The sequence below is a fragment of the Ammospiza nelsoni genome, chromosome 1 (assembly GCF_027579445.1).
Source record: "Ammospiza nelsoni isolate bAmmNel1 chromosome 1, bAmmNel1.pri, whole genome shotgun sequence".
Lineage (NCBI taxonomy): Eukaryota > Metazoa > Chordata > Aves > Passeriformes > Passerellidae > Ammospiza > Ammospiza nelsoni.
In genome coordinates, this window is record NC_080633.1 from 94,815,203 (window position 1) to 94,836,772 (window position 21,570).

General features: G+C 42.0%; 1 protein-coding gene across 2 annotated transcripts in view; it reads left to right on the forward strand.

The window, feature by feature from the left end:
- The window catches only part of ZNF516 (zinc finger protein 516), a 59,001-nt gene extending 37,706 nt beyond the window's left edge, over positions 1–21,295 (forward strand). Inside the window, exons 2-5 of one of the 2 annotated variants that reach the window (XM_059485826.1) lie at positions 4,432–5,901; positions 10,754–10,858; positions 11,765–11,832; positions 18,330–21,295. In XM_059485826.1, the coding sequence (XP_059341809.1) occupies positions 4,432–5,901; positions 10,754–10,858; positions 11,765–11,832; positions 18,330–18,389 (1,703 nt within the window). In that variant the 3' untranslated portion in view covers positions 18,390–21,295. The remainder of the gene's footprint in view (positions 1–4,431; positions 5,902–10,753; positions 10,859–11,764; positions 11,833–18,329) is intronic. The other variant, XM_059485816.1, reaches the window with a different exon arrangement.
- The last annotated feature ends 275 nt before the right edge of the window (positions 21,296–21,570 follow it).

Sequence of the window (21,570 nt, forward strand, 5' to 3'; positions counted from 1 at the left end):
AACCCAGTGTGACCTGCATTGCCATTGTGTCTTCTTCAGAGAGATAATTTTATTTTTGTTTTTATAATGTGTGCTTTTATCTCTGAAAACTAAGCTCTGAAGAACTTAATCTAGTACACTCATATTTAACTTGCTGTCTGTTGTAACATCAGTTATTTTCAACATTGCTTCTTCCTGGATTTTGCCTTCCCACTGCATGGATTTTTTTGGATCATTTCCCTTCACTTGTCTTAGCCTGCTTTTCTTCCCCAGAATGAATCCCATTTGATTATTTTCAGACTGCATTTCTATTCTCTCTGAGTCCCTGTGCATTATTTCCTTGTCCCCATTATTTTTGCAGCTCCTCCAAATGCAATATTTCCTGGATATTTAAGTTAGCATGCTGTCTAGAATCTCTTCTGGAACATTAAAGAAAATACCAAGTGAAATAGGACCAAATACAGGTCTTTGCAATATTGCACCTTCTTCCTATGTTATCCCTTTGCTTTTATCATGATTTATTTGCAGTCAGTTTTCAAATCAAGTCACAGTATTCATCTCAAAGTGCAAATCACTATCAAATGTTTACTGAAAATCAAACACACCACATCTGTTCCTTTTCCTCAGACTCCTACTGCTGTAACACTAGCCAGAAAAGGGGCCAATTTCTAGCCAGTTCTGCTCTTCTGAATAGAAATCACGATTTCATTGTCCTCAGCCTTGCAGCCTGGTTTACTTTATAGGAAGCCTCGTGAATTAAAACAGCTGTGCAGCCCATTCTGAAGTTCTGTTTTGTGGAGAAACAGTGCTGGGAAGAAAACAAGTGGAGTTTATGCATGTGAGGGGGAGAAGAGAGAAGAGGGATATATGTGTGTGGGGAGAAGGGGAGTTGCTTTTATCTCTGTGTGTGAGTAAATGGGTGAGGGCATTAGGTGTATTTCTGAGGAACTGCTCAAATCCCTGAATATTCTTGTGTTTCTAGACTATGGGTTTCGTGTAGTTAAGTGTTTTGCACTCTCCTGCTTTGCTTTCCCTGTGGCCTGTGATGCTGTTGGTACTTGAAGCTGCAGTGAAACTGGTGCTGGCATCAGCAGCCATCTCCTAGCAAGGCACCTTGGAAAATTCCTATGCTTTAGCTGTTGCCCAGGTACCTGTGATACAGAAAGACTGGAACACTTCTCCTGTAGTAAAAGGACCTTTCTCACTCTAAAGTACAACAGATAAAAACAGCTGTTTGGGGTAAGAAACAAAGGAATTGTGACAAAATGTAAGGAGATAGTGGAAATTGTAGGATGAAAGTGAGAGCATGCTTAGCCAAGAACTCTTTCAATGGGGAGTGTGAGTTATAGTCCCTGGAGATCAAGCAGAAGGCATCTCATTCATGGCTTTTTGCTTTGACCTGGCCATAATAAAATTTCAAAAGTTTCTGGTGACAGTAATGCCTGCATGGAACAATATTTTATACCAGTGATTTAAAAGGATTATTAGTACCCCTTTTCAGTGGGGCAAGTAGCTGGGAGCAGGCAGAAATAAATTTAATCCATTTTTCTAAAAAGACTTATGCTTACCATCTTTCCATGCTCTTGCCTGCATCCCCTCTTCCACCTGGCTCTTGTTACCTGCTCACTGCCCAGCCTGGACCCCCTGCCATGATGGGAAGGATGGATGAGGCAGCCTGGGTGTTGAGATGTGTAGTGTTGGATCCCTGGTGGAGGGCAGCATGGGACTAGGGAAGAGCATAGGCTGTGTTTGTACTGAGAAGGAAGCCTGGGTTAGCCTGCAGGTGAAAATTTTTTTCTGTCCAAATCTTGGGAAGTAGGGTATGGACGTGGGGTTTTTGTTTGTTTGGGGTTTTGTTTGTTCGTTCATTTGTTGTTGTTGGTTTGTTTGTCCTTTTTTTCTTCTTTTAAGTACAGCTTGAAAAAAAAGCAGTTAGCACAAATACTGCTATTGAGCCTCCTGATCTAAGCTGTAAAATTGTTCCTGGTATGTTCATTACTGTTCTTGTGAGACATCAGAGGAATTGAGTCTAGCAAGACACTAGGAGGAGATGTTAGAAGCTTATGGTTGTGTTTTGTAATAGCTTACAAATTTTCATCTAATGCACTGACAGCATTGGGGCAATTGCAGACCTATACACCTCAGAAATGTCTTCATCGTTTTCCTGCTCTGTGTTACATTTTCCACCTGAAAAAATCTTTTTTTCATAGATGGATGCACTAGGAAATAGGGCAAAAAGGTCTGCATCCACCTCAAAATTTACAGTCCCAGGCTTTATGGGAGCACATGGGACTGTGGGCTGTCTCTCTGCTTTCTCCTCCTCCCCTCCCCAGGTACAGACCTAAACTGAGCAGCCCAGACCTAAAGACCAAGCCCAGATCTGAGATGTGACACCTCCCACGGTCTGACTTGTCCTCCTTGCTGAAAGAGCTTGGTACATAGATTTTGACCAAGCAAGAAAGTATGCAGCAATGTCTGTGGTACCCAGAGCAACCTGGGAGTTGCAGATATCATACTGCTGATGCCCAGCTTCATCACAGCTGCAGAGGTGGACCAAGAGCCTCCCATTTGTGTAATCCCTGGAATGGGGCTGGCAGTGGTCTTCCACCTCCCTCCTCTGCCCAGTATACCCAGCAGGTTGGTTCTCTCTCCGCTGAGTACTGCTGCAACCAAAGGATTTGTTTTTGCTTTGCTTTATTATTTACTACAATGATCAAAGCAGCCACTCCCTCTGATCATAAAGAGAAGCCTTAAAATCGTATTTAAGAGCACAAGTATTTTGAGCTTTGACAGATATACTTGGAAAACAACACAGATGTGCAGTATCAGATTTCACTGCTGCATGCAGTGTCTTTGTTTCAAACTGTAAATTTGGCTAGTGGTGCTGGGCATGTGCTTTTCCAAAACCTTGTCGCCTGCAACACGGGAAAAACAAATTTCTGAGCTGGGGGGATTTTCTCCCCCTGCCTATACTCCCTTGGAGAGTTTGAAAGGAAAATGATCTTAGCAGAGTGAGCATTCAGCCCTGTGAGGCTGCAAACCTATGGGTTATTTTTAACCTAATTACCTCGAATTAAACAAAAGCTTAAGAATGTTTTTGCTTGAATTGAAGGTGAGGATAAGTAGACTCCATGTGCAGAGCAGCTCCAGCCAATAGCGTGGCTCTTCCATTGCGGAATATTGCCCGTGGCAGTGCCCTGCTCTAATGAACAGCGCTCGCTTCTCTGAAGGGCTGGCTTTCCTGAGCTGATGTGAGAGGATCTGCAGCTCTAGAGCAGTTCACTCCTTTCCCCTTCTCACCCCTCCTATGGATGTGTGATCACTTTGGACTGGTGACATTTTAGATGGAGCACAGTCTCCTTATACTTGCCTGGCAGTGGCTCATTAACTGCGTGTTAATTGAAACTGAAAGTTTGTCAGATGATTCAATTCAGTTACATGCTAAATGGATTCAGTGCAGTAAGCATTACTGCTGTGGTGAAAATCTCTGTGAATTGATCTGTGAACTGATTTAAAGGGATTCATTGGCTTCATCAGTGGCTCTCAGAGGTCAGCATTGGGAGAGCAGGCAGCTGTAGCCACACTCCCAGCAAAACAACTCCTACTTTTTCACCCTAAACAGTTTTAATTACTGGCCAGTATGCTCCCTTTCCAGGACATATGTTAGGTGGATAAATTTACTCTGGAGAAGCGAAAAAGAAAATGAGGAGAATTAAAAGTGCGTTTTGAATTCTGTAATCTAAATGGCTGAAATGTTGGGTTCTTATCTTCTGTGGATTGAGCCGTCACAAAGTTTTCCTAAAGTTGACTCAAACATAAATGTATGTTATAGAGAAAAAAAATATTAAAGAAACCAGAAGAAAAATACCTGCTTTAAACTAAAGGACAGAAAATTCAAAGTTTACGTCCTCTACAACTCATCTGTTATACTTGGCCACTGCAAAAGTCTCCCTTAAGTGGGCAGTTTATTCTGTATGCTGTACCTGCTTATATGGTTGGTTTCCGTGTGGAGCCAATTTTTATTGCTGAGTTATAAACCCTTTGAAAATAGGGGCTTGTAATGGAAGCGCTGACAGACCTTTAACTAGGTCAGTTTTATCTGGCTCCATTATCTTTGCTTTTGTTAAAGCATTAAATGGTTGCAGATTTGTTTATTTTTCTCACAGTCCCAGAATTTTAACGTGGTTTTGTTATTGAATTGTTTTTTCTTCAAAATGTCATGAACACCCAGTACTAGAGAGCTTATCCAGACTACACAGTAATCTTTAAAAGTAAATTGAACTGTTGCGTCTTATTTCAAGATTTTCTTGCTCATACGGTACATTTGGTCTGTAGCACATCATTACCATAGTAATGCCAAAGTTTGTCCTCTTCTATCTTGAGTTCTTCTTTGTCTTTTGGGCTCCTTTCTGCGTAAAATGACAATGATGTTTTTTTGTTTCTCCCATTCAGATGGAAAGCCATACCACTGCAACTTCCCCGAAGAGGAAACCCCAATGATAACATCTCAGTTGGATGAACTCCCAAAACTGGGAGGCCACAACGCCAGAGAGAATGAAGCCAGGGAATCTAAACCAGAGATTCCTGCTCTGGTCTCAGCACTGGAGAGTGTCATCAAGGAACCCTTTTCAAAATACCATGGTTCTACAGACATAAAGATGCCAGTATTTCATCATGGCCAAGGGCTTCCTTGCTCCAGTCACATTGCTGACTTTGCTTCTGGCATGGGCCAGACATCTTTAGACATGGTCATGGACTTGAAAACGTCACTTGAAGTGCAGGCTAGTCGTGCTAGAGAAAATTTGCTAGACTTGCACAGGGAGCATCCTCTGATAGAAAAAGGTGCTGAAGCTCTAGAGGTAGCTCCACTTGATTTGAGTGAAAAATCAACAAGGGATAGTTCATGCAATAAATATCTCAATACATCCTTGCAGGCTGCTTTAATTGTCTACCCGTGTCCTTTCTGCAGTCACAAGACCTACTACCCTGAAGTCCTGTGGATGCACAAAAGAATTTTGCACAAAATCAGCTGTAACTCGATGGTACCCCCGTGGGTTCAACAAAATGGATTCAAGAGTATTAAAACCAACCTGGTCTTTCTGGCGAGGAGTGGGCGCACTGGACCCCCTCCTGTTCTCGGTGGGAAGGAATGCCAGCCTTTGCCCATTGCCAGATTTACACGTACTCAAGTGCCAAGTGCGTTGCCAGGTTCCAAAGCCAGCTCCCTTTCTGTCGGGATGGCTGCAAAGTCTGGGAGTACGCATCCATCAAAGGACAGTCACGCGCTCGGCCACTGTGCCTCACGTGTGTCAGGCCTGGATGGGTACAGACAGCCCAAGGTAAACCATTCCCAGGAGCAGTACAGCATAGCAGCACAACAAAAAAGCAAATACGAAGCAAATTCCAAACTCACACAAATGGGAAGCTATGGCAGAAGCGTAACACCTACTCAAACAGTCATATCCAGGCCTGGCACGCAGCCCACCAACAGTAAGCAGGTGGAGAAGTATGTGGTTCCCCAAGGAAGTACTGGTTTTGCCTCTCCAGGTAAGCACTGTGCATCCGACTCCATGAAGGCCAAATACACCCCCCCGCTGCAGTACCACGCCCTGTGTAAGAGTGAGCAGTACCCTAAACACGAAGAGCCGTCCGTGCCTCAGAGGGAGACTCACGTCAAGGCTGGGAATGAGATGAGGACATTGGCAAACTGCACAGCAGTTGCACGAGCCAGTCCAGTGCTGCAGCCTCAGCCTGGTGCCGTGGGAGTTCCTCCGGCTTTACACTCCAGCAAACAGGATCTGGGATCAGATGGGCATGAGAAACATTTGGACATTTTAAATATCTTTAAAACATACATTCCAAAGGACCTTGCTTCACTGTACCAAACCTGTGGTGCCAACAGCCCCGTCCTAGATCACACAGGTAAGATTTTAACAACCTCTTGCATTGCTGGGGACATAGCTTGTTTGTTCCTTCTTTGTTCAGAACCATGACATGCTGTTTCCCAGTTTTTTCCCCCTCTGCCTTTAACAGTTAGGATTACAAGTTCACTGTTTTTATCATTGCTGGATAGGCTTGAATAGGTTTGTTTACTGCTCTCTTAACATTGCAGCATCCCCCCTTGTGCTCTGTGTGACATTTCTGTCGCAGGTTAAATGTATCTGGTTCCACCTGGAGTACTGCTGTTCCTTTGTCCTCTTGCTTCAAGCAGGCTAGAGTTACACAGATGTGCTGTCACAGGAAGATCCCCCTGATATGCTGGTGCTGGCACACATCATCATCTTTTTGCTTCAGGCAAAATAAACATCCTCTGGGGCTTATCTGTGATGTTATTTTGGAGGTTTTGTTCAATTTTGTCTGCAAACAAGTCTTCCAACAACACAGAGGGATAATCGCTTGTCAGTGTCCTTTGTCTTTCTTGACAAAAGTCTTGAGATCTTCCTTGTCCATATCAAAGGCTACTAAGTATTTTTCAAATTAGTCTTTTGATTTTTTTTATAATTATAATTAAAAAGAGGTAGAGCTGAACCACGTGCATGGTAATTCACATAAGCCGAAAAATCAGTTGTGCAAATAGCCAGTTTAAAAGTTTGGGGACTAAAAAAGTTCAACGGCCGTATAAATAAAAATACACCTATGTATTTGCATTTGAAACCATACTCTTCTGATGGTCTTCCAGAATTAGTTTGTCTCAGTAGAAACTGAAAATCACACTGATTGTTTACATATGAGATGTGTGTGTGTCTGTAGGGGAGGAGAATTGGAGTCATAGTCTCACCTCTTACCACTTGTAAACTGTGCTACTTTTTATACCCTTCTCTTTGTAGAAGTCATGCAAATGAACTTGTCATGAAAATACCACACATTCTGGGGCAGTGTTCTGGTGTCCTTCCTTGACATAATACACTCTATTTTGTCAGAAGCATGTGTGAAATGGATCTTTTGCAAGTGGTACAAAATCCAGGACCCTTGGAAGGTGGTAGTATTAAGGACAGCTGTGGTTTGGTGCCCAGAAGAGGTGTGCAAGTTGAAGGAGCCCAGACTGTTAAGTCAGGTTTTGGTGGAAGGGTCTTTTGGAGGAGACAGGAGGGCAGAATCTCCCTGACATAGGCCATGAGTGAGTGGTGCCTTTCAGCCACCCCCACTGTCAGTTCTGCTCAGTCAATCCAAAGGTGATGGTGTGAGGGATCTTGCTATTTATTGAGCAGATCATTTCACAGAAACTTAGGGCCTGTATGATGATTGCAGCCAACACAAGGCTCCTGAGTTTTGTTAAGGAAGCAGAGGAAGACATGCTTAATGTCTGAAACTACAGTTTCAGTGTTCCTTAGGGTTTTTTTGGTCCAGTCAGCTTTGCTTTCGCCATCCCAGTGGATTGTTGTCTAAAGTTTCTCCCTGCCCACTTCCTGCTCCAAGTACCAGTTAATTGTACCACCCCCAACTTGGGGTACCTTCATGTGGGTGCCCTCCTTGATGTTATTTAATAGTACATTGTGTCAGCCTGCTCAGAGAAATCTTACTGATCCAGTGAGCTCCCAGCCACGTTAGGAGGGATAAGAGAAAAACAGTAAAAGCTAGGAAATGGAAGATGACTAAGTGAAGGCAAGGACCAGAAAATTCATGATGACTTTCGGAACAAAGTAAAATAGGGGCAGGGTTTTTAAAAAGGTCTCTGTTTACCTGCCTTTTAAAAGAGGGATTTTATTGCCAAAATGTTTTTGCTGGGCAGTGATTTCTAGAGATGCTGTAACTGGAAGTTATTTAGTGCCCATCTCTGCTTTGAAACGTCTTCTTTCATTCCAAGTGTTTTACAGCAATCAAGTTTTCAGAATTTGAAACCCCCTTTTTTTTTAATGTAGCTTGTCTTGGTTTTATATACAACTTCCAGGTTGCTGATGTTTCTCCAAACCAATTGGCATGACGGCTGTTTTTCATAGCACTCAAATAAAAAGCTGCTTCGGGCAAAAGGAACGAGATCCTACCAACTGCAAACAGAGGAGGGTAATTGAACTTCATCTGAAATAACATATGGCTCTAGATAGGCTGAGTCCTCTGAGTCAGTATGCATCATCCCATTTAGCTTTAATACTGTAATGTGAATATGGCAATTATGACATAAAGGACATCCAAAAATCTGGATTATGTATACTGTTTGTCATGTTCTTTTCTCCTCAGCTGAATATTCCCAATGGACTTTCCTTGGGGTTTTTGGTATGTGATGTCATCTTGGATCACAGTAGATTATTTTAGTGTGTGGTAGTGCAGTATTCAACTTCCTTTTGAGTGGCTGCATTTGTTTTTGGGATCCTTTCTTTGATGTTTGTGTTTGTTCCAGTGTGTCCTTGGAAGAGAGTTGTTGTGTGTACTGCTGTGATACAGCTGCAAACATGAAGCTTGCTGTGCTAGGCTAGGTTTGTTTCACTCTTCCCAGTCTTACGAAATGCCTGTGGAGAGAATCTTACTGTTACATTTAATAGAGGTTATTTATTTTATTCGTGCCATTAATATATTAGGAAAGGATGGGGTATGGCAGCAGATGCACTCTTTCTTCGGGGCTCCTTTGAGACCAGCTTTGAGCATGGGTTTCACAGGAGCTCCCATTCACACAGTGGGGTTCCTTTACATGAATTATCGAACACCTGCAGTCATCCACCCCCTTTTGTTCACCTAGAGGATAACCTGAGTGATGACTCGCCCCCATGGCTCAAACCTCTGAACTATCTAAAGCCTTCTGGTGCTACCTGGGAAATGCAACAATGGCAAATACACCTGGAAGCAGTCCATTTTTTTCCACCTGCTTATTGAATAACTCCCATAAAGTGAGTGCTAGGGAGGGGCTAGGTGGAAGTCTTAACCCACTCATCCTTGGTGTTTGTACATTGGTTTACAAACAGCATGCTCCACCTTCCCTCATGGGTGAGAGAGGTGCTTCCATGAAGGCTGGTGGGTCAGATTGGTGATGGCTGCTGAGATAACTGTATTCCCCTTCAACAGAAGGAAATGTGGGTTACAGAGGGATTAAATGTCTTTCCAGAGGTGTCAGAACCATGACCTGAGGAACCCAGCTCTCCTGGGCCTCACAAAGCTGCCCTGCCAGTCCCTGCCTGTCCACAGTGAGCGTGGCACTCCTGCAAAGGCCACAGCTGGTTCCTCCACACACTTCCCTCAGCTTTGCTTTCCAGCTTGCAGCTACAGTTCTGGGCAGTGAGGGGAGAAATGCTCCTAACAGCTCAGAAATCCACCTTTAATCCTGCCTTCCTTACAAGGCAAACCCATCCTGTTACAGTTCAGGAAGGTTCTCATTCATGTTTAGAACACTTACATGATTTTTAAAATTTTTTTTGATAGGTTGTTTTTTCCATAGGGTTTTGTTTGTTTGTTTGTTTGGGGGTTTTTTTGTGTGTGTGTACCAGATCTGGATTTTTCCCTAAATCATGATCTTGTATTTGACAGTCAGAAACTTAATTTTGTGGGTATTCAGGTGTATTATGCAGACTGTGCTGCCATCTGCAGGAGGTGCTATTATAAAAGAAGAAAACAATCTGTGAGTGTGGTGTTTGGAGGTTTTTTTGCAGCAAGAGATTTCTTTGCAGTATATGGTCTGGTGAAAACCATCCCAGGATGCTTGGTGTCATACTGGCAGAGTAAATGGCAGCTGTCTTCTTCCCCATTCAATTTCAGGTGCAGCATCCATATTTTGGATTAATCTTGTGGCATCCTGCAGTTGATTTTTCAGTTGTGTGGAGGTTTTTTGTTGCCACTTTTTTGGTCTCAATTTTATTCTATTTAAATTCTGTGACTGGGAGGAGGAGGGGGAATATGAAAGAAAAGCTGAAACTTCGCTTCTGTTGACATCCCTCTCGAATTTCTTTAAAAGCCAGAGTATTCCAGTTGCAAATGGAAACATCAACTCTTTTCTTCCAAAGAGGGTGTTTTACCAAAATAGAAAAGATGATGTTCAAACATTTTTTTTAAATAATAAAAAAGCCCAATAAAAGTCAAATGTGTCTTTTTTGATCAGCAGCAAAAAGACAAAGACCAGCCCTTTAAGTCAGATGCTGTAAACTGACCTTTGGAGAAAAAGGAGAGGTTTGAGCGGTTTTCCACAAATGCTAATGGCCTAGAAAACATGTTTACCCAGGGCTGGGGGAAGGCTGCTGTGCTGCTACCAGCTCAAAATGTCCGGAATGACACTTTCATTCACAGATGTCTTTCGTCTGTGCCTCAGAGGTCCAGGGTCAGAGCAGCACCGGCAGGCAGGTAGGCAGGGGCGAAAGGTTTGATCAGTCTGCGATGGCTGCGCTCGCTCTGCATTTGTCTCTGAGGTATTGCCGCCTGGGGGGGACAGTCGGGCTCTGGTCCTACTCACTTCCTATTATCCATGTGACTTGTCTCCGCCACGCTGGAGTCACTTTGATTTGCCTGATGTACTGCTTGACAAAGCTGGGTGATGGCTGAGAAGTGGATCCAGCTGCTCTGAAAAGCGCACACCTGACATGCCAGTCCTGGTGCGGGCACATCACGGGGAGCATTTTTTAATTCAATGTAATTTATGCATTCTTGCAGTCCTGTGTGTGCCTGGCCTGTCAGCCAGTGCCTAGATGAAGGCTGACAGTTGTCATCCAGGGCCTGAAGGTAGCCTCACATAATGACACATTAGACATACTAATGATGTTTTCTTCTGGCATAATGTTTTCTTCTCAACTTTCCTCTCTCCTCTCCCCCCCCCCCCCCACCTCCCTCCCCCCCTTTCCTCCCTCTCTCCTGACTACAGGGATGCTCAGGACACAAACACGCCAAGGAGACTGTGTCTGCAGAGAATGTGGAAAATGCTTTACCCAACCCAGCCACCTCAGGACTCATCAGAGATCCCACACAGGTATCTTTTCACACTCGCTATTGCTTTTTCCATTTCTCACTTGCCTGCTTTCAGATTCAGCTAACAAAATGCCAAGAATTACATTTCACGTACCATGTTAGCCTAAGTAATTCCAGTACCTAAATCTAATAGACATGTTTTTTATTTTTATGACTATTGCTCTTGTTCTCCAAATATTGCTTACCTAATCCTTGCCCGAACTCCATAAAATTGCAATGCATTTAAGATGTCTGTTTGCAAATGTTTTATTTTAATTAGAGAGTAGGGTACTCAGAAATGAATATGCTAATGAATTCTGTTGCCACCAGCACAAATTGAAATCAAAGTACCCCTTTCAGCACAACATAAGGCTTTGTTTTGCCTCATCGTTGCTGTTGATGGGAACATTTTTGTGGGAAACGAGATTTTCCCTCAGCCTGGTTAGCCCTAAAATGGGAAGTCCCTGCCAGCCTTTTTTAACCTGCCACAGTCTGTGGTTGAGGCTGGAGGACGCTGAAGCTACCATTGTCCTGAGCCCTCCTGAGCATTGCATGAGACAGTGAGAGTAGCAGGTTTCCTCCTCAAAAGTGTGAATGATGCATACATAAGCCAGTCTGATGCAATATGACAGAAGCCAAATGGTAAGTAATGCAAGAAGAGGGTCCCTTTACACATACACTGATAATTAATGTTGTCAGTGATTGCTTTCTTCAGCGCTGAAGTCTGAATTAAAAAGGGCAGTGGCCCTAGGCTGCCATTAGCACACTCTCTTACAGTAAGTGTTACGGTAAATTGGTATTTTCCGGCCACAGGCTAGGAGCTGGTGTCTTTTTTTGAATGTGGTTAATCTGTAATGGTCTCAAATAATGTACACACACTAACGAAGCTTGAATGTTCATCTGTTAACAAGCCCCCTTGTTCCCACAGTGGTGTTTGAGTCTAATGGACTCCGAGGTACTGAAGTTCACACCACCTCTGCAGATGCCCCAAAACAAGTATGTTTTACAATTAATTGGGTGTTTGGTTTTTAATGTGGTAGCTGGGAAAATATTGCACAGTGATGCTCATCACTAAGGCACTGACTGTTTTATAATGTGTATAAATAATAATGGTATTGCTTAATTTTTAGCTCTTAAATTTTTAAAGCATTTTATCAGAACCTGATATATAGAGAGTCAGTTAATTTTAAAGCAGGTAGTCAGTGTTTAAATAAACATGTTACTGGCTTACTTGGGGACTGGGTGGGATGGGTAACTCTGTAATGTGCATTGACGTGTAATAGTGAGATAGCACATAAAGAATTCCTGGAAATTTGCTTTTACAATTAACACATTTTCTGCTGCAACAAGACAACTAATGTTTAGTCTCTATTTTTCTGAAGAGTATTTGCACCCTGATACCCAGTATATGACTTGAAAAGCTCTCACCCACCAGTTTCCATAGACTCTGTTAGTGTGCTTTCCTGTTTCTAGTAGTATACAGTTTCCTGTTTAACAAACACTTCTCAGAGCTCTGAATTATACCTGACAAAGCTGTTATATAGAAAACCATTAAACTGAAAAATCATTAAACTGAAACACAACATTTTTTTGTGTATCTTATGTCGTTGGAGAATAGTGTCATAACCTGGACCTTCCCATTCAGTTTCCAGCTTGGCAGGTTTGTTTCAGAGCACACCTTCTCATGGGCACTGCCCTTCCATTGTGAAACTACTTCCAGCATAACTCACTTTTCCTTTCATCCTCATTCTTAGTTGAATTTTCACTATAGTAGCCCCTGTCCTCCTGTCTGTTACTAAACTGTTGCAGATGTTTTTAGCCATGCTTAGAAAATGCATCTCCATGCTACTCCCAACCTGATAAAGTTCAGGAATTGGTTTCTCCTTGCTCAGCAAGCATTCTCACTGGGCACCACTGCACTGCCTAGTTCATGTGCTGCACCCTTCATGAAGACTCTTGGCACCTCCTCTGTGCCCTTGCATCTTTCTGGCCCAAAGGCTGCATGGAGAAGCGAGCCTCTGTCATAGGAGTGTCTGGATGGACACCAAGCCATAGAAGTGGCCAGCAATTATCATAAAGTCTCCAAGATGGCATAGCACTTCAGTTGTTGTTATGGGCAATATTTGCTATGCTTTTGAGGGACAGTAGCTGCAAAGTTACGTTGCAGTGTCTGCCTTATGATGCTTATTGGATAAAACTGTGCAGGGACACATCTCTGAGTAACAGGGACACAGACACAGTCAATGTAACAGAGTGAAACACTGCAACTCTGCCACCTCACTCAGCTAGCCTTTGGTTCTCATCAGTTTAGTAACATAGATTTAGTAAACCTAAGCATCTTGCAAGATGCTCTTTCATCTTTTCATGCTCATGGTTTTCTCTCCGCATGTGTAGTTGAGATCACATTCTGAAGGCTTTCTTCTAGAGGACAATATAAGGTCAAATTTGGAACTACATTTCCAAAATATTCTGGAATGGCCATATATATCCAAATAGAAATGTGTCAGCTCAGACCACATCTGGGCTCTCTTTGTAATTTGGGTTATATTGCCGCACAATCAATTGACTCGTAATCTTGCCTTTGTAAACTGTTGTCATGCCAGAATTTATTGACTAGCTTCTTCCATGGCAAAGGTAGCTTGCTCTCTCTATCTGCCAGTCTGCCTTCGAAGCATTTGATGAAATCACATCATCTCTCAGTACAGCAGAGCACTGAGTAGGGGTTGCCTTCTTCAATGGCTTCATCTCATGCCAGTCGGTATTTCTTCCATAGAAGATGCGGTGTGATCACTCCTGCAGGAGATCGTTCCCTTTCTTTTGTGGTGTTTGCTCCTCGGTACCAACCTTTGTCTCAATTTGTCAGTGTCTGTGTCGGGGGATTGTTCAGTTGTCTGCTGTTTCGCTGGCTCTCGTGGCAGGCAGGCATTGTGCTGCCCCAGCAGCCTCCACCTGCACAGTCCCTGGGCGTTACGGAGGGAATGCTCTCATTTCCACAGGCAGCTGTGGGGGCCTTTAGAAGCACAGAAATGAGCTCTCAGTGAGAACAGCGCCTGCAGCATTCCCTTAACATTACCATTTCCCACTTTAGACGTTGTCACTCCATGTCTTCATTTCATTTCTTAATTGGGGACAGATCTATTCATGAGAGTTTAGGGTGTAAAGTCAGTTCAAGTTACAAAAGTGCCATGCACGTGCTCCGAGCAAGAAACAATAGTTACCTATATGGTAGTTTGAGAAGGGAAGAGGGGTTTTTTTGATGTCAAGTGGAAATTATTCACTTTACATAATGTTTCCACCTCACAGGTAAAATAGCTTCCCCTGAGTAGTTTGCTAAAAAGTAAAAGTATTAACATTAGTATTTCATGGTTCTGCCATTCCCTTCTCTAGGCAGCCAGATCATCTCTAAAGGTTTCCTTCAGGAAACAATGTTAGGGAGGGCTTTTAAAATCCCCCAGCATGGTAGCTTACAGCACTGCCACGTTGAATAGTAGTTTTATCACAGAATAATTCTAATTCTGTGTGTGAAAAATAGCTTCTACTGCCAGGCTTTTTCAAAAATGAACCAGCTAAATCTATATTTAGGTGTCTAAATAAGAACCCTGTTTTAGGGTAGTGAACCACCAACAGGAGGTGCAGGTGTTCAGCATCTGTGAAAAGGAGGTTACCTATAGGAGTGTGTAAAAAAAGATCAAACAGCACACAAGTTTTGCTACTATTAGCACTGGGCTGTGTTTCATGCTTTGTTACCAGCACCAATGAAATAAATGAAATGTAGGAAATAAGATGTTCATTCATAACATTATTTATTGTGGTTTCTTATTTCTACCTGAACGCTTTAAACAAAAAACCCAACCAAATGACATTTTTACATAAAATTAATTTCCCATGAACTTTGGATTATTTCCTACTCTTCTTTTTCTAAAGGACAAAAAATGCTCATTACATACCCCAAGTCAATACAATCTGTGCTAAGTCACAGATTCTCTTGAAAAGCTGCCATATTAAACATATTGAATATTCTGAATATTTTTACAAATGCTTAATATCTCAGTATATACATAATTAAACTTGCTTATCCACAATGAATATGTATCTTAATTTGGAATACTCTTAAGCAACATTCAGAGACATGATTTAGCAGGCATGGATTCAGGGAGTACACTCCAATTGCACGTACATGGCAAGACAAAAGCTGGCTCCCCTTCAGAAGGGGCCCTGCAACCACGTGTGTGTGTGTGTGTCTCAGAGCAAGGCTCTCCTAAAGCGTGGGGTCATTTCAGAGGCACTGCCTGATGCTGCAGCCAGAAGCCCAATTCCCAGAGGTACAGGAGTCAGTCTGGAGCCTGCTTTTTCACTGTGGTGACAGCAGTGGTGGCAGTTTCTAACGCGTACGCCGTGAGTTTTGACTCCTTCTGCGTTTTTAAAGCCCTAGAAAAATCTGGCCCGCTTAAGGAATGCAGTTTATGCTCCATGAGTGTCAATCAATAATCTCTAAAAATTTTAAGGGACAAGAAATCGGGTTTTCTAAAGGCCTGATTTCCTGGTTAGCAGTTAGGGAGAGCTCTCTCTAATTGAGTGTATATGTACGTGAACCATATTTGCAGCACTGGAGGCAGAGACACCAAGTTCTCCCTCTTCTGTGTGAGTGAAACAAGGAAAATCCCCAAAACTCCAGCCTTTGTCCTCTCCAGAAAAACAGTTTTTATTTACAGAAAATCAATTAGAAGCTGCAGCTCAGGGGAAAAAACCCAAATTATTCATATCCTGAATTCTCTGGGTGAAGCTTTCCCCATGCCAGAAAACAGATCAGCCTTTTTTGTGAAACAGCTCTGGACACCCCAGTTTTTGGGCCTCATTCACTGAAAAGACAGGTGTGCAGTAGGTCCTGTACCTACTCTGTGACCCTTCATTAAGGGGTCCATAAACCTTTATGTTTTTTTTTCTCCACTATAAGTATTTAAAAATATTTCTTGCAGCGTTCAGTACTTGAAATCACGTAATTAGGAGTAGCCTGAGGGGGATAGAAAGGTTGGAAAGAGCCATCAAGAAAACACTATATACATGTCTGTATGTGTGTTGTAAAGGAGCTTGGGGGAAAAGCTGGGGACATCTGTTACCTGTAATGTTTTTATAGTCCAGCAACACTATGGCTCTGCTTGTCCTAAAGCAACTTTACAGAGAAAGGGAGGAGGCAAAAAACCATAACCCAGATTAAAAAGTTATTTAAACTGTTGGTTTCTGAGTTTGGCTGATTGGGGTTTTCTTGCACTCACAATTCTCGTACTGTCTGTTAGAAGTCCTATTTATGACATTTGTTCATATGAAATGTCTTGCCCCAGTTCCTTGCAGAGTTTCTTCCAAAGATCATGATTAATAGTTCAGTCCTCATTATTGCAAATGTTATTTTTAAATAGTTATTCTGAGAACAAGAATTCCATTAATCAAAATAATAGATAATGAACAAATAAATGGCAACCTAATTTGTCTCGTTCATACATATGGAGATTATAATGCAAACAATCAAGGAACCATGGAGGCTGCTGTACTGGCATCTGAGTAATATGCATGTGCTGTACGTCTGTTACTTTATGAGATTTAGAGACAGGATTTGGAGCTCTGGTTCTTGTCCCAACAATTGTCCCTTGCTAGCAAACTGCAGTGCTATCTGTGCTCCTTGCAGTTTACTCCAATGTCATGCAGTGATCTGTCTCCAGCATATTAACATGCACACAAACTGGTTTTTTCCTGTTGACTGGGGAAAAGCCCTGGAAGTTGCTATGAGAGCAGCTTTTGGCATGGAAGCTGTAGGTTTCACATAAAGATCTGCTGCTTTTCACTGAAAGTGAAGAAAACCTAGTTTTTAAAAGGGAAAAAAAAATTATTTCAGGAAGAAGTCAATCCAACTCTGTATCAGCTGGTTCAAAATGTGTCCATACCTTGGGGTGGTGTGAGTACAGGCGGGTGAGCCCCTGGGTGGGTTTTAGCACACATGAAGCTCAGGTTCTGTTCACCAGTGAAACTGGGAGCACAGCTGTGCCTGAGAGGGGCCCAGCCACACAGCATCTCCAGTCCTTGCACGTGCGGGGCGGATGGATTGTCCTTCCCCTGGATCCCTTGTGCTGTGTGGTCCATGACATGCAGGGCACACCTTCACCACCTCGCAGGCCATCCATCCCAGAAGAGGGCCTCCAATTTCACCTCTTTTCCAGCTTCTGCCCAGGGAGAGTGGGGCAAGGAGCCTGCCATCCCTCCCTTCCCCTTCCCTCCCTGCTCCCCAGCCCTGTGAAGCTCTGCTGTGCTCCCCCGTGTACGTGGAGCCGGTTCGATGCGAGGCGTTCCAGTGATGAATGCCTCCTCCTGGAATTGTGGCTGTGTCTCTCAGGCATGATGCAGCCGCGCAAAAATGTAAAGCATCTTTCTTAGTTTACTGCGGGAAATTCAGCATCCAACTAAGGAAGTTTTATCACATCTCTCATTCAGTTACTGTTTCCTACATTTCAAATATACTGCAGTCTGTACAGCAGCTTTTTTTTTCTTTAATTTTGTTGCAAATCTTTCCGACTTAAAACCAAACTTTGACTGGTAAATGTCATGAATCTCGGGCCAGGTTTAATTAAGAATTTTCTAAATCTATTAACAAAAGAGATGCACTTAATACATTATGTCAACCAGAGCTGGGCTTTCTTTAGCTATTTCGAGGGCTGCCATAGGCACAGCTTGAAACTTGCTTGGATTTTACATGGGTGCTGTATTTTATGTTGCATTAATTTAAAATGGTCTGTTTCACTTCATCAAGACTTTAGCTTAAGGATAATGCATTTATGTAAGATTAATCTTGCCATGTTGTTTTAGGATCAGGATTGTAAACTGCATTGTTCCGATAGTGATGTTCTAAATGTCATTTTAAAGCTTTTCTTGGGAGCTGCAGGCTCTCACTTATTCATGATGTTATCTTTAATTTCACTTGATTTTAGAATATCCCTGCTATTTTTTTTCAAAGTGGTAATTATTCATGAAAATTGTCTAAGAAAATAAAAGGAAGATGACAAGGGGGGAAAAAAGCCGCCTTACCATTTGACAGACCTGCACAAGAATTCAGTTTTTCTTCATTCAGCTGCCTCTGTGACCTCAAACTTCAGCCTTTTTAAAACACTGATCTAGTTGTGAATCCCTTTTGGCTAGCTCATAATTTCCACTTTTTGGAGGCCACTTTTTTCCCTTCTTGTTCTCAGCCTTTTCTGAGCTGCTCTGCCAGGTCCTGTTACTTCTTCTTCTAGTCCATCTTTATGGGGGACTTTATATGGGCCTGACACGCTTTGCTCTTGGTGAAGATGCATTAAAAAACAAAACCCCTAAAGTGTTCTCACGTGGTGGGTCGAGATGAATGTGCATGATGCTAATAAAGGGTAACGAATGCCGGCAGAACTTGCCGGAGGGTCGCGCCTGGGAGCAGGGCTGAGAATGAGCTTTTCCCCGTGTTGTCCTTCTTGCAGGGCAGAGACCACGGCAGCGCGGAGCTCAGCCACATGCTGCACCTCCGGAAGGGAACCTAGATCCCGGGCGGAGGAGCCCCGGCAGCCGCCGCGCTCCAGAGCATCCATCCCCTGCCAGCCAGGCCCGCACCCGGAGCGGCTGCGCCGGGCTGGGAGCAGGCTCTGCCAGCAGCGGGGTGCCCCTGCGCTGTTAATCATCCTAAAACAAATGAAGATGCTACACAAGATATATATAAATTGACATACTAATCAGTCCCATGGTTCCTTATTTCCTTGATAATAAACAGTGGAGTTGGCAAGCACCGTGGCGGCACAAGGCGTCTATATTAATCAAGAGAAGTTTGAGACACTGGAAAAATTAAACTTTATGTGATTTGGACAGCATGAAGAAGTTAAGCACTGTAACAAAAACCTCCCTGATGCTCACAATGACTGTTTGATACATTTGAAAAACAGCAGTGGATTCGAGGGCTGGAGAAGTATTAATTAATGAAACTGCCACTGCCTGTCATGCTGAAAAGCAAATTAAAAAAAAAACACAACAACAGTGAGAGGAAGAATGGGGGGTGCAGGGAAAAGGTGGCATTCGGTGCTGAGAAAGCAATGCTTGATGAAGGATTAAAGGGACTAAAGAGAAAGACCGTCATTCTGCAATGGTTTGTTTCATTACAGTTTGGGGACCACTTGCATTTCTAGTGCTCTCGCTCTTGACTGCGCACCATTAATAGTATGTGAATATGGAAATTGAAACACTTCCCGAGAAAAGCTTCTATTCTGCTTTGGAAAAGAAAAGCTAGTTGAACACTAAGGAAAAACCAGGCTTCTGTGTTTTACTCTCAGGACCTTTTTTTTGTAACAGGGCTACTTTCTTCTACCTGGTCACAAAGGAAGTCTTCACTTAATGAAGAAATAAAAAGGAGAAAATAAAACATTCAGCTGTCTAACACCGCTGATCTGTCTGTTTGGAAGAGAAAAGGTGTCACTGAATGGATTCAGGCAGCCCTGGGGCCATAAGGTGCTCTCTGCTCCTGCCTTTGGTTCAGCAGACCAGCTGCTGCTCCTCCTTGGGCCCACTGATGTTCTGGAAAGAGGAGGAACTTCTTTTGTGGTGGCAGGTTAATGTTCATATAAATGTGTCATGTCTTGTACTTGGTGATCACTGGTGGTGTTAGGAAAAAAAAAAAAAAGAAAAAAAAAGCTTTATATACCTCTTCTACAGTAACTCTTTAACTGCAAGTTTTCAAGGTGGGGTTGTGGCACATAACAGGTTGTTAAACCATGCAGTGTAAGCAATTAAAAATGTATTCCACAGATATAAATATTTTCTTTTCTTATTGCTGTGACACTATGTGTGATGGTAATATTTCTGAAAGTTTCAGATTTTGCACATATAATTTTATGCATTATCAAAAGTTACTGCTGCCTTGAAAGAAAATGTTCTGTGAAAATTTTTGCAAAAGCTTTACTAGTTTGTTTGTTTTTTTTAAATTGTAACATTTTGTAAAGGCAGGAAATGGAATTAAAACAACTAGCATGCTAAATATATTTTTCAAAAAAGCAATAATTTTACATGTACAGAAATGATGCTAACCTTTAATACAGGTGAAACCACAGTTTACTTAATACAGTAATGGGATAGTGCTGTTTTTGTAGAAATGGGCTTCTGACAAGAGATTTGTTAAAAAAAAAAAGGCAGAAAAAAACCTTAAAACATGATCTTTCTGTTCTAACAGTTCTGTTCTAACAGGTAGGTGGGAGGGTGCTTTTTAAAGAAAATCTAGTCAGCAATTTGGGCTGGATACTACTTGTTACTTGTTTTGAATTACTTGACAGGTTTTGTTACTTTGCAACATTTGCAACAATGCAAATTAACTTTCTTACTTCTTTTTTTCAAACTAGATTTTCCTTATGCTATTACACGAGATGTGAACCAGAGTTCTCTGTAAGTCTCGGTGTAGCTAGGAATGTCTGTGCAAGTACTTAAAAGTGATTGTAATTAACTGTTCTGTGAAGTTATTTTGAGGGAGTTCGCATAGACACATTCCATTGTACACCAAAAAAAAAAGAAAAAAAAGAAAAGAAAAAGTTAAATATTTTGCTGTGTTGCTTAATGATTATCATTTTGGGTTTGCACTAGCTTTCTCTTTGGTTTTGATTTTTTTTAATTACTTTTTTTCCTTTTGTTTTGTTGCTTTTCTGAGTCATATTTTCCATGAGAGAAAGTAATGGTGACAGTTCAGGAATGCAAAAAAGCTAGTTGCTTAACCTGTTTGTTTGTGGTTTAGTTATTAAAAACTCTTCTATACCCAAAATGGCACAAAAGTGTAGTGTACATTTGTAAATTCTCTCTTTTTTTAAATTGTATTTTTTTTTTGGCAAGCTGAACTAGAAAATCTGAGTTAATATTTAGAGCCAAAATCTTCTTTCTGGAATTTTCTTCCCGAATTCTTGCCAGAGAAGCTAGTGCTGTCACTGCCATTGCCAGGGTACTAATCAGCAAAGTTTACAATCATAATTTAGCTTCATGAAGAACAACAGTAGGGGAAATCAGTTTAAATAATTATATGCTGTGTGTGGCAAAGAAGTGAGATTTTCACTTAATTAAACAAGAAATAAGAGTGGGTGGGGGAAAACCAACCTTAAGGACCATCTGTTTTTGAAAGTGAATCCCACGATTTCTGGGTTTTTTTTTCTTTATCATTGTGTTGTATTGATTTGTTATTTTAGTTAGACCATAGTATTTAAAATGAGTTGTGTTCTTATTTATTTAGTCAAATGGGCTTTGATCAGCTCTTTTAAGCAACGTGATAAGTTTTTCGGCATGACACACTCCTGTAAAGCCCTTTTATGACTGTTACAGGGACTTTCTACTACCTCTACCAATCTACTGTTTCTTCTTCTTAACAGGTTTTTATGGTGTTGCAAGTCTAATGTAACTTAGACAATAAAGGGTTTGATTATCTACACTGCAGATTCTCAGTGTATCTGCCATCTCTCTCTCTTTCTCTCTCTCCCTCTCTCTCTGGTTTGTGTGTGGTTTATTTTAGCTAAAGTGTAGGAGACTCTTTTATTGTGGCTGAAGCGAAAGACCAGCAGAGTATTTTTGTATCCTGAATGTTGTACACTGACCAAAAGTCCAGCTTGGAGAAACTTTATCCACAGTGCTAATCACCTACATTGCCACCATGCTGCATTCTTGAAATTCCTTCTGTCAGAAACGCTGTATAAATGGGTGCATTCT